Source organism: Prionailurus viverrinus, chromosome A1, assembly GCF_022837055.1.
Source record: "Prionailurus viverrinus isolate Anna chromosome A1, UM_Priviv_1.0, whole genome shotgun sequence".
NCBI classification, from domain to species: Eukaryota; Metazoa; Chordata; class Mammalia; order Carnivora; family Felidae; genus Prionailurus; species Prionailurus viverrinus.
In genome coordinates, this window is record NC_062561.1 from 196781483 (window position 1) to 196795150 (window position 13668).

The window sequence follows — 13668 nt, forward strand, 5'->3', positions numbered from 1 at the left end:
GAGCCAGCCCTGAGGGTAGGTATGTACCTGACTCTCCAGCCTAGTACCATTGTACCATTTTTTCCGCAAAGGTGTCTCTGCGCAGTCTCCTTCTTCTCGGTATCTCCTCTTTTATATTGCTTCTCCAATACTTGTCAAATTCTGGGCTTTGAAAAAAATTATACTCTGTAAGGAAAACATCTTGTTTGGTGAACTACAGACCATTCCTCTAATGGTTAGATAGCAGCAAAAGGCAAATGAAAAATAGGATCCCCTACTGGATCCTATTATCACAGAGACTAATCTCAGAAGACCACAAGCAAATCTGTCACAATGCAAATTATGATGCCTTTGAGGTTGAATTATGGATACTGATTTTCCCTCAATTTCTACTTTTCCATCCTTTCTAATTGTATTTATTGGACAAGGCTGCATAGAAATTTAAACCCTTGGCCTACCTCATACCTTTCAGATGTTATTCTCTTTCAGAAGTCACAAGAAAAAAAATTATCGTGTCCATGGAATTTAATAAAAATAACAAATTAGTTAAGTATTGTAGGAGGACTACAGATCGGTCTTATATTCCTTAAGACAATATATTAATAAATCCTACAAAAGTGAATTTCCTAGTGAGATAGCTACCTTCGAGTCATTTTTAGACCATTCCAGAGGTGGCCCAGTTAGAGAAATAGCTCTGTAATTGGTGTCACATTCCAGGTCACAGGGCACATAAAATATTTATTTCAGTACTTTTTTTCCCTTCAATTTATAACTCATTGAGGATCTATAAAAGGGGACTTTCATATCTATCTAACTACTTTGGACTCCCTAGAATATCACTGAAACTATAGACACAGCACTTTGTGTCACCCCTAACCTCTGGTACATACCAAGTGTCCAAGGGCATTTCAGGCTGGTACCAACCTGTGGTGTGTAAGATTTTCTTCTGGAGGATTCTGGTAAGCCATACTCACATCATGAGGTCCTGACCCTTCAGTACTTTGAATACCTCAATGTCTCTTTCCTCTGGCTCTTCGGTATCGTGTGGTGTTAAAATCAGCTTTGGTGCCTACTTCCTTTTGAAGTTTTCTGAATTTCTTGACATTCGTTTTTGGTTTTGGTTTTGTTTTTTAATTTAGATTTACTGTCAGAATATTCCCCTCTTAAATGAGCCCAAACACGCTTTAAGAATAAAGGTCCTACTACATTTCTCTCTCCCGTAGGAAATTCCAGACCCCAGCCGGTTGCCACTGGTAGCAAGTTGGAAGACCTATCCTCTGTTCTTTGGAACAGCCATTTTTTCATTTGAAAGCATTGGCGTGGTAAGGTTGGAATTGGGGTAGCCTTTCCCCGGTGCTGTGGGTGGCCTTCTGAACAGGAGCTGGGAGCTCTGGGTTTCTGGGTTTCTGTGTGCACATAGGAGAAAGTAACCTCTTGTCCCAATACATCTATTAAACATTTATCTTCATGCCAACATGTGTTTCCTAATCTTTTAAAAGCAAGGCAAACGGAGGTATACAATTTACAGGATGTAATGAAGCAAACAAAAGGAGTTTTAAGCTGGAAAGTACTACACGTTTACGATGGATTATTATATAGTTTGTGCTTCCACACTTGAGGAAGGGAAGTGCTGTGCATGTAATTTTTGTTTACTTTCAGTTTACATACAGTGCAATTCACTTGGGGGGGGGTGTACATTTCTCTAAGTTTGGGAAATACATAGAGTCATAGATACACCACAATCAGGACACAGAACAACTCCCTCACCACACACACACAAAAAAAACCCTTGTGCTGCTCCCATTGTAGTCAGCTCTCGCCCCCCACCAACCCCTGGCAACCACCCTCTTTCTATTCTCTGTCTCTATTGTTTTATTGTTTCCAGAATGTCATACACATGGGGTCATGCTGTATGTAACCTTTTGAGACTGCATGTAAGATTATCTGTGTTGTGGGGCGTCTGGGTGGCTCAGCTGGGTAAGCGCCCAACTCTTGATTTCGGCTCAGGTCATGATCTCACTGTTCGTGAATTCGAGCCGCACATCAGAGCTTGGGATCCTCTCTCTCTCCCTGTCTCACTCTCTGCCCCTCCCCTGCTTGTGCACACATGCACATGAGTGCCCTTTCTCTCTCTCTCTCTCTCAAATAAACTTTATATATATATATATATATATATATATATATATATATATATATATATAAAGTGTATATAAAGTATATACAAAGTTTTTTTTTAAAAAGATCATCTGGGGGCGCCTGGGTGGCGCAGTCGGTTAAGCGTCCGACTTCAGCCAGGTCACGATCTCGCGGTCCATGAGTTCGAGCCCCGCGTCAGGCTCTGGGCTGATGGCTGAGAGCCTGGAGCCTGTTTCCGATTCTGTGTCTCCCTCTCTCTCTGCCCCTCCCCCGTTCATGCTCTGTCTCTCTCTGTCCCAAAAATAAATAAACGTTGAAAAAAAAAATTAAAAAAAAAAAAAGATCATCTGTGTTGTTGCATCCATCAATAGCTCCTTGCTTTCGATGGCTGAACATCCACTGTGTGGGCAATACCACGATTTGTTTATCGGTTTACCTGTTGAAGAGCAGCTAGGTTGTTTCCAATTTATGACAATGGCAACATTGTTCATAATAGTCATAAACTGGAAATGACCTAACAGTTGTTGAATTGTAAGAATTCTATACATATTCCAAATGCAAGTCCTTTACTGGATATATAATTTGCAAATATTTTCTGTAGTCTGTAGCTTGTCTTTTCATTCTCTTAGCAGTGCCTTTCATAGAGCAAAAGATTTAAAATTTGATGACGTCCAATAGATCAAAATTTTAGTTTTATGGATCCTGCTTTTAATGTTTTATCTAAAACCACTTTGTCTAACATAAGTCCACAAAGATTTTCCCCTATATTTTCTTTTAAATATTTTATAATTTTATCATACATTTAGATCTGTGATCCATTCTGAGTTAATTTTTGATAAAGATGCTTATACATTGGAGTTCATTTTTGTTTAATAGGATGACCAACTGTTCGTTCCAGCATCATCTGTTGAAAAGACTGTTCATTCTCCATTGAATTGCCTTTGCATCTTTACAGTATTGTCCTCCATGAACATGGGATGTCTTTCCATTTATTTGGGTCTTCTTTCATTTCTTTAAATAATGTTTTGATCTTTCACATCCAATTTCCATACATGCACAACTTAGGGCTGAGCCTAGGACTTCACCCACAGATGCAGGAGGTCAGTTTCTCCAGCATCCTCCTATCCATGTTTTCCTGCACACTCATCAGCTTCCAGTGGCTTTTTTTTTTTTCTGGTTCTCTGGCTAGAAAGCTAGGGTTTTAGCCTTCCTATAGTGCTATGCACACTTCCTGTGACTGACTCTGACTGGGGTTAAGCACTGAGAGAAAAGAGAGGGAAAAACTAAAATAAAAACGAACGAATGAATGAATGAATAGGGATTCCTTCCAGGGCCTTCTTCATGGACATGCAACCTGTGCAATCACATAGAGACCTGCCTTTGGAAGGATCCCGTACATGGTTTAATGCTCTGCCTTCATCATCTTGAAATTCTTGATTTTTGAACAAGGTGCCCTGCATTATCATTTTCCATTAGACCCTGCAAATTATATACCAGTGCTGATTTACCCCTACATTCTATAGACCCCCAAATCCCCCTCCCCTAGTTCCTTTGCTCAAAGAGAAAAGCTTGTGTCAGATTTTTAGGTGCCTGTGTGACCACCACAGTCACTGGTCCACCAAGATGCTGCTTTGTGATGGGGACTTGCCCTGGGAGTGTGGCGTTGAGAGTAAAAAAGGAAACAAAAAAGTAGGGACCCTCTTCATACTTTTCAGAGTCCTTGGGTAGTTGTTTTGTGTATCTTGCCCAGGGCTTTTAGGTTTAATCAGGAAGAGAGCTATGGTGGAACGTGCTTACACCATCTTAATGGAAATTGAAGCACTTTATATTTAGAATGTTGGATACTCATGGCAAAAAGCAGAGTGCCGTGGTTGAGTAAATGACTTTGGAGGCAGACTATGCTGGAATCTTACTTCAGCCATGGGTTACTCTCTGAACTCTAATTCCCCAGCTAATGATGAAAGTAATTGTTCAGTAAGTATCAAACACCTACTGGATACTAATGATGATCAGTATCAGAGTTCAGATTACCACTAGAAATCTTCTAGCCCAGTCTCCAACTTTACAGAAGAGGAGCCTAAGCCCTGACAGGAAAGGGACTTGAGTCAGGTCACCAGCTGGGAACAGCTGCAGCTGTGGCTAAAACCAAGCACTCCTTACTCCCAGTCCAGGGACTTCCCACTTTATGTGAATGGCCATTTATCTCCTTGGTTGATTGTGGGAGGAGAAAGGAGAGAAGGAGAAATCCAGCTACTGAGTAAAAAAGTCATTGTGAGCCTGGAGAATTTATGCAGCAAAAATGTATTACAGGAGCACCTGGGAGGCTCCGTCGGTTGAGTGTCTGACTTTGGCTCAGGTCATGATCTCGCAATTTGTGAGTTTCAAGCCCCACATCGGGCTTTGTGTGCTGACAGCTCAGAGCCTGGAGCTGCTTCAGATTCTGTGTCTCCCTCTCCCTCTGCCCCTCTCCTGCTCATGCTCTGTCTCTCTCTGTCAAAAATAAAGAATAAAACATTTAAAAATTAAAAACAAAAATGTATTGCAGGGTGGGAGAACTCAGGTTGGATTGTTAGCTTTCCATATAATCCCCCAGACATTTTCCTGAGCACCTGCAGCAGCTAGGAGCCTGCCCCTCATCTGGAAGAAAGTGGAAAGATACAACCATGACCCTGACATGGCATTCCCCTCAAGCATTTTCCATTTGCATGGAGCTGGGATGCCTATAGGACAAAAAAAGGAGTCAACAGTACAAGGGAGTAGATGCTAAGGTCCTACCGAGTAATAAATATATCCAGCGCTGGAGGGGTACAGGCAAGATTGGATACAAGCCAAGTACTTGAACTTTGGGGGACAGCCCCAGTCTGCCGCAGTCTTCATCTGCAAAATAAGAATTATATAGGCTCCATCTTCATAGAGATGTGGTCTTCACAGTATTAAAAACAAGAACAGTTAACATTTACTAAGCCCTTACTGTATGCCATTACAGTCCTCACGTAAATCTCAAAAAAAAAAAAAAAATTCCAACAGATAAGTTTTCAGATACAGAAACTGAAGCACAGATCAGCCTAATGGTGTGTGTAGAGGGCGCTTTACCCATGGCCTGATCAAGGAGAAGGAGAAGGTGGAAGCGGACTGTCAGCCGAGAGAAGCCTTCCATGGGATGGAAGGCCAGAAGGTTGGTTCCAAAGATAGACGTGACCTTGGGGTGCCCAGCAGGCTCCAGGTAGGCGGTCTCAACTCGGACACTCTTAGGGCCAGATATACATGTGGGGAAAAAGGATCCTGAGAACGCGGTGTGCAGGGGAGTGTCCTGCTGGGGAACCAAGAACCCCCAGTCCCAACTCTTGTCACCGGCTCACTGTGTAAGCCGAATCTCAGCCTCCCCTTCTGGACAGAAAGCAGCAAATGCACTAGAATTGGAAGTCTCAAACTCAAATGCCTTTAGCAGGCAATGTGGGCAAAGAGGCCAGGTATATGTCACTGTGAGGGGAGAGGCGGGCCTGGTGAATGGGGCAAGAATATTGTGCCCAAAGGCATTCACCTTCAATTGTCTAAAAGGCTATGCTGGCCTAACAAAATGCATCTGCTAACCAGATGGGGCTGCCCCAGGGCACTGAGCTCCTCGGTCTGAACAACCTGAAGAGCCCTTCCAGCTCTGAATGTTCCAGGGCTCATCTTGTGAGTCCAGGCCTGCCGGCCGGCCTTCCTTCCTTCCTTCGTCTTTTATTGTGGTAAAATACACCTAACACAACACTTACCATCTTCACCATGTTTAAGTGTAGAGTTCAGTGGCATTAACTACATTCACATTATTGGGCAACCATCACCACCATCGGTCCCCAGAATTCTTTTCTTCTTGCAGAACCGAAACTCTGTACCCATTGAGCAATAACCACTCACTCCCCCCTCCATGAACCCAGCATGCTACTTTCTGACTCTCTGAATTTAACTACTTCAGGCACCTCATGTAAACGGAGTCAAGCAGTATGTGCCATTTTATGACCGGCTTATTTCATTCGGAATAATGACCTCAAGGTTCATCCGTATTACAGCATGTGTCAGAATTTCCTTTTGTTTTGAGGCTGAATGATATTAGTCGTACGTATATACCGTCTTTGTTTATCCATTCATCCATCACTGGACCCTTGGGTTGCTACTGCCTTTTGGCTTTGGAAATAATGCTGCTATGAATATCAGTTCCAGCCCTTGCTTCCGGTATGTTGGGATATACTCAGAAGTGTCATGCCTTTCTTCTTTATGTTCATGTTCCTCTTTCTCCTTCTTCTCTCTTTTTATGCTATGATGCTTCTGTAGGTTCTTCCCCTGGAAAACAAGATGAAGGATGCCCGCCGCTTCCCAGCCATCCTGTCTTTGGGAATGTCCATCATCACTGCCCTGTACATTGGCATCGGGGCCCTGGGCTACCTGCGGTTTGGAAACAACATCAAGGCCAGCATAACCCTTAACCTACCCAACTGCTGGTAACTTCACAGGCCCTCAGGTGGGGGGGACGTGGGGCCGGGTAGAAATGTGTGAGTTACTTCCTCCTGCCTTCCACAGATGGCAACTGAGGCCTACAGGGCCTCCACAGCGAGAAGCAGAACTGTCGTTGGCACCCTGGGCTCTGGTTTCTCTGTCCAGGGAGCTCCTCTTTGAACAACAGCCTCCCGTGTTGAGTGAGGCCTTGATAGCTTTAGTATGGAGGACAGGATTTAGGAAGAGAGAGAAGTGACAGTCCTTGGCCACCCAAGGAGAGAAGGGAGGGGCCCTCGGGGAGAATAAGAGGCAGAGAAAGGAGTCGTTGGGCAGCAACACTCATTTCCAGCGACACTTCCTAAGGCCTATGCTACCAAGCCTTCCTTGCCACAGCCAATGGTATACATCCTCCCGGTCAGAGTAAGAGAAAAAAGTAGTGAAGCAAGGACCAATTTGAGACGACCACTGTGAACATTTTATGTCCAAATGCAACCAATTCATGCAACAGTTAGCTGACCCAGACTTAGCCAGGATTTAAATAGAAACATGAACCCATATCACGTTGTGTGGCACTGTCTCCCACACCCAGGCAGGTCATTAATGACAGGGGGCTTATCTTTTTAAGGGTCACTTGGAGGCTTCATTTACCTAAATGGGGCCCCTTTCTCAAGTTGATAATGTCATGCATCAAGCATTTCCTGCATGCCAGTTAGGTGGAGACGCCAGTCTAGGCACGAGGGAGCTGGGAGGCACCGACTGAGTAGGCTAAGATCTTGAACTTCGCTACCTGCCCCAGCTCGTGATCCAGTGAGGATGGGGGAGGGATAGGTAGTGTATAGACACAAATGGAACAGAAAAAGGAGCCCTCCAGAGCAGCAAAGAGGCTTTGGGAACCTTTGAGGAAAGAAATCCATCAGAACGGGAATCTTTTTGTCCAACAAGGCAGACTCTGTCACTCATGGGCCCAAGTCTCTGTTGCGCCACCTTCTAGCTTGTGGTCATGGGTGATTTCCTCAACCTTTCTGACCCTCAGTTTCTTCATCAATAATGCAGAGTTTCCCTGGGGATTAAGCTGGGCATGTCTAAAAATATCTGGCATGCAGTACAGCTCAAAAGATGGAAATTTCAAAAAAATCAGTGGGATCTGGACAGGTGGAAATGGAGTAAGTGGTGTTTCAGGCAGAAGGACTAGTGAGAACAAGAAACTCAGAAATGTGGAAGTTAGTCTAAGGAATGGCTCCGAGCACACACACACACACACACACACACACACACACACTCATTTCTTAAGTATGTGAGATGTAGCTACCACATTAGTGGACTAAAGGAAAAAGTCCTATCTCCATAGGTCAAAACAGGCTTTGGTAAAACCCAACACACCGTCTCTGCCTCAGTCCAAGGCCTACAAGGGTTACTTTCACCCCCAGCCTGCACACAACCCTGTTTGTAGACCGCGTCTTCCTGCAAGGGTTCGGGACTCTGTAGTTCTCTCAACCCACTAGAAGCATTTGTTGAGGGCCTGTTATGTGCCAAGAGCTCTGGGGGAATCCAGAGCATTGCTAAGGACTGACATTAGATCACAAGGGACGAGAGTATTTTAGACCCAGGGTTTTTGGTCTTCACCACTTAACACTTCTGTCTCCCTGCACGGGGTACCTGGCCTGAGCCTGTAGTTCCTAAAACCTAAACTTGACCACCAAGTGATAGTGGCTTGTGAAGGTGTTACATGTAACCATGCTCAAGATTCTATTGGAGATGACCTGTTTCCATTAGAATTCGTGATACTTTATTCTTTAGTTTTCACTGCATGCTCTGCTGTGACTCCCTCTTAGCTCCAAGAAGCCCCCTGCCCATCATGTTGACAAGGAAACTGCAGCCCCGGGGACTATCCCAAGGTCAGAGGTTAATGTTCCTAGGGCCCAGGCTTCAGAGCACGGTGGCCTCAGGGAGCCTTGCTCTGCTTTGTCCCGCAGGCTGTACCAGTCGGTCAAGCTCTTGTACATCGTGGGTATCCTGTGCACTTATGCCCTGCAGTTCTACGTCCCTGCAGAAATCATCATCCCCTTTGCCACCTCGCAGGTGTCAAAGCGCTGGGCACTGCCTCTGGACCTGTCCATCCGCCTCGCCATGGTCTGCCTGACATGTGAGTACAAGGCACAGCAAAATGGTGCTCTTTCCCTGAGGGCTATCAGGAATCAGCCAGATGGTAAAGGATAATCATGATAACCAGCATTGTTTGAGCACTAATTGTATTTCAAGGACCATACTTTACAAGTAGTAACTCATGTAAGCCTCAGGGACAACCTAATTCTTACAGGTACCTAATTAGTCAGATTCGCAGGTGTCCAGCCTGAGGGAGTGACAGCTTATTGAACAATAATCATCATCATAAGAACTGATATTAAATACCTACTGTGTACCAGCCACTGTGCTCTTTTTTTTTAATGTTTATTTATTTTTGACAGAGAGAGAGAGAGAGAGAGAGAGAGAGAGAGAGAGCGAACATGAGTGGGGGAGGGGCAGAGAGAGAGGGAGACACAGAATCCAAAGCAGGCTGCAGGCTCCGAGCTGTCAGCACAGAGCCCGACGCAGGGCTCAAACTCATAGACCATGAGGTCATGACCTTAGCCGAAGTTGGACACTCAACCAACTAAGCCACCCAGGCGCCCCATAGGCCGTATTTCATAGTATTTTATTCAGCCCCGCAGGAACCCTAATGAGGTAGGACTATGATACACTTCACTTTACAAAGGAGAAAACTGAAGCAGGGAGCAGTAAATAATTGGCCAGGAGGTGCCAAAACTTGGATTTGAACCCACATCATCTGAGTCCAGAGCCAACACCCTCCAAGACAGAGGTTTGTGGCCAGTGAGTCTAATCGGACAGCAGAGGTGTGTTGTTTGAGCCTGAGTGTTGTATAAATTTCAGCCAACATTTAAAATGTCTGAGATCTGATATACATCCAGACTTCTAACATTGGGGGGGAGGAAACAAAATGATTTGGCAAGCCTAGGCTCACGTTCCCACTGGCAGCAGTGAGCTGGACTTGCCCCCTGGGCTTCAGCTGGCCACGGTCACCCCCTGGCAGCCCTCCTCATGCTCCAGGCCCCATGATCCAGGGCAGCCCAACTGTGCAGGTGTTTTAGCAGGGGCGAAGGAGATGACAGAGATTTCTGTGTGGAGTGTGGTATTCCCCAGCTATCCCTAAGTCTCCTTTAATATTTTATTTTTGAGAGAGAGCGCACGCGCGCACAAGCAGCGGAGGGGCAGAGAGGGAGGGAGACACAGAATCCGAAGCAGGCTCCAGGCTCTGAGCTGTCAGCACAGAGCCCAATGTAGGGCTTGAACCCACGAACCGTGAGATCATGACCTGAGCGGAAGTGGGACGCTTAACCGACTGAGCCACCCAGGCACCGCTCTAAGGTTCCTTTTAATTGTGATTCTAAGACTCCTTCTCAGGGAGATTCTTGCTTCTTGCTGTACTAGACCAACCTATGCAATTCAATGGACACTGGTTTTCTTTCTTTAAAGTGATTTGTCCCCAGTTTACCCCAGGAAGCAGGGACACTACCATTTGGAACCTTAGAGATCAAGGACTTTGTCCTCGAAGATAAGAGTTCCTGAGGCCTCCAGCTTCTGAATGCATTGCCTCAATCAGCACAAATGAGGAAACAAATTGAAGTAACAATAAAGATAACTTTTCTAAGGGCTTTACATCAATTAACTCTGTTATCTAGGGACATAAACCAGTTTAAAACTTTAACACCGTCTGCAGTGTGCACCATGCTACCTACAAAGATAGATAGCATTTATCCGCATTCTGCAGAGGAGGCAACAGGCTGAGAAGGAGGTTAGGGACTTCCCCAAGGCCACACAAGGGGAAGCCAGAACCCTGCCTTCCAGACCTGTTGCGGTTCTGATACACCACACTCCTCCACAGCAGGCCCGGGAGAGGCTTTTGGGCTTTCTTGGTGAAAATCTGCCAACAGGTCAAACAAGGAATGCAGAAGCCCACACCTGTAAGATATCCTACTAAAAAATGGATAAGTTCAAAATCCTTAGCTTCTAGTGTCTGTTAGATGTTTTCTGACATGGATGCAAAACCTGGAGAAGATACTCTTTTAATGAGCCCCTGCAATCTTGTTCCAGCTGAAGACCCCTTTCCCCTATAAATAATTTCACATTCTAATTGTTTGCAAGTAAGAGGTGCTTATAGTTGTGTTAATTATTAAAATGTTAGCTCTAAAAAGTTTTTTTAATTTAATTTATTTTTTAAGTTTGCATCCAAGTTAGTTAGCATCTAGTGCAACAATGATTTCAGGAGTAGATTCCTTAGTGCCCCTTACCCACTTAGCCCATCCCCCCCTCCCAAGGTGTGTGTGTGTGTGTGTGTGTGTGTGTGTGTGTGTGTTTAATTTCTGTCTTTTTGTACATTGATCCATCCCAAACAGATGGGACAGTTCCCAGCACTGATATTTAATATTATTTATTGAGTAAGAGCTTAATCATTGTTGAATAATGGAGGATTCAAAGTGTGCCTCGGTGGCATAAAAATTATTTTAAACTGAATTTGAACAAACAGCAGCCACAGGGAAGGGAAAAATAAACCCTTGTCTAAACGTCCATTGCTGAATTAAGGAGGATCCCAGAAGAAGTACAGCCTCTATAGATCCCCTCTCTGGAAGGTTTTCAACCAGAAAAAAAGACCAACCATCATTACAGACAAATTCCTTAAATAAATGATAGGAACCAGTTATAACTTCCACTTTTTCTTCTTACATAGATGCTCTTTCTGCCCACTCCTTTCACCCTATGAGACAGGCATGTGGACCCCTATCTTTGGCTGTTCTGGGAGGAGCCAACTCATCTGAAGGTTCCCTAACCCTAAATAGACTGTCTTTTGACCGGTTAATCCATTGTCAGTTCATCCCCAGCCTCTGCCTCCCCTCGCCCCCACCCGGCCTAAGTAGGCAGAGGGAAGATTTCTCTTCCCAATAAATACGAATGCATATTTTAGAAAAATCATTAAAAACACACCAATTTTTTTTAAGTTTATTTATTTTGTGTGTGTGAGAGGGAAATCCCCAGCAGGCTCTGCAGAACCTGATGTGGGGCCTGAACCCACAAACCGGGAGATCATGACCTGAGCCAAGGTCAAGAGTCAGACACTTAGGTGACTGAGCCACCCAGGGGCCCTGAGACACGCCAGATTTTTAATGTGTAACCTCTAGTGAATATGATCAGAGTATTACAGGACTTTCGATGTTTTACTTATGCAATTAAATGTGAGAAACAACTGGTTTGTGTTTTAAGAAAAGGATTTTAAAACCAAACTTGAAAAACTTGGCTAAGTCCCAAAAATCCATGCATCGCATATCATCTCCTGCAGGCACCTTGGCCATCCTCGTCCCCCGCCTGGACCTGGTCCTCTCCCTGGTGGGGTCCGTGAGCAGCAGCGCCCTGGCCCTCATCATCCCGCCCCTCCTGGAGATCACCACCTACTACTCGGAGGGCATGAGCCCCCTCACCATCGCCAAGGACGCCCTGATCAGCATCCTGGGCTTTGCAGGCTTTGTGGCAGGAACCTACCAGGCCCTGGACGAGCTGATCCTCTCGGGAGGCCCTCTCACCTTTTCCAACTCTACCGTTTTTATTCAGTGAGCATGGCACTGTCCCATACCCACCAGCGCCTGACTTTTACTGATGTGGATATCTTTTATATGCACTATCTTTATTTTACCGCTTTATCCTTGTTCTGGGCCAAGTCATGGTGAAACAAGCAAGGACTCACTGGCTACAGGGTCTAGATGGTAATTTAAAAGTTCGGTTCTGTTATTCCTTTTCTTTCCATCTCTAGCTTTCCATTAAGTCGAGAGCTTTCCCATGGAAGGCTCTTGATTCCATCCAACTTTTGGGCAATTCACGTCGCCTTGAGTGGTGCTAGGCACGAAGAAGCCACCAGGGGGAAACCAAGTGACAGCAATTGGCAGAAGGACGTGCAGCTGGCTAAGGCTGACCCTGATCTGGTAGACCAAGGGTTTCCCCTTTTCCAGATCTGTTCAATGAGCAAAGACTAGGGGACAGAACCTATAATCCAACAAGGTATGCATGGCTCCTGTGTCAAAATGGGTAGGGCAAAGAGGTCCAACGATGATGTGCCAATGTGCCAATGGCATGGGGAAGTTGATGTGCCAATGGCATGGGGTAGGGGAATGGATAATGCCATTACAGTATTTGGCATTATTTACCTCTTAACTCTTGCAACAAGCATTCTCCCTACGGTGTGTCAAGCATAGTTCAAGGTTCTTATAGTAGGTTGCAAAAATGGCCACAGATTCCTCTTGACAATGTGACTTTGCAGCTCCTCCCATCAAGAGGTGAAATCCATGTCTGTACTCCTTGAATCTGGTCTTGCCCTTGTGACTTATTTGGGCCCGTTGAACATCAGTAAATGTGACGCAAGCAGAGATCTGGTGATGGCTTGTGCATCAGGACTTTCATTTCTCCCTACGCTATGGGGTGAAGATCCACCAGTGGAAGAAGCCTGAGCTAGCCTACTGGAGGATGAGAAGCCATGTTGCACAGAAACGAATCATCCCAGTTGAGCCCATCCCTCAGATCAACCAGCCTGCCAACTTCTGACACATGAGGGAAGCCTCCTAGACTACATCCAGCTCCAGTCAAGCTGACCCAAGTCGTAAGAATTGCCCAGATGATCCACAGAATTGTGAGAAATAATAAATGTGGTTTTCAGCCATAAGAAGTGGGAGTTTTTATGCAGCAAAAGTTAACTGATACTCTAAAGGAGATATACCAATGAGTGAGAAAGCATCCCTGCCCTCAAAAAAGCTAATTTACTATTCACCAGGGGGGAGGCAAGGGGGGAAGAATTATAGGTAATCACCTAAGTCAATACCATAACGGGTCCTTATAAGGGCAGAGGGACACTAACTGCTCTTGAGGACAAAGGATGGCTTTCCACAGGTGGTGCCATCAAACTGGATTTTGAGTAAAACTTGGGTCTCCTGAAACTGAACCTTTCCCTCCTTCCACTCCGACCTGCTTCCTTGACAGTCC

At 45.2% G+C, this 13668-nt stretch overlaps 1 protein-coding gene across 2 annotated transcripts in view; it reads left to right on the forward strand.

Annotated features, from left to right (window-relative positions):
• SLC36A2 (solute carrier family 36 member 2) overlaps positions 1-13668 on the forward strand; it is a 57612-nt gene that overhangs the window by 39568 nt on the left and 4376 nt on the right. Inside the window, exons 8-11 of one of the 2 annotated variants that reach the window (XM_047875544.1) lie at positions 1203-1301; positions 6430-6596; positions 8565-8734; positions 11981-12709. In XM_047875544.1, coding sequence (XP_047731500.1) covers positions 1203-1301; positions 6430-6596; positions 8565-8734; positions 11981-12252 — 708 coding nt within the window. In that variant the 3' untranslated portion in view covers positions 12253-12709. Of the gene's footprint in view, positions 1-1202; positions 1302-6429; positions 6597-8564; positions 8735-11980; positions 12710-13668 lie in introns of those variants that run through there. The other variant, XM_047875554.1, reaches the window with a different exon arrangement.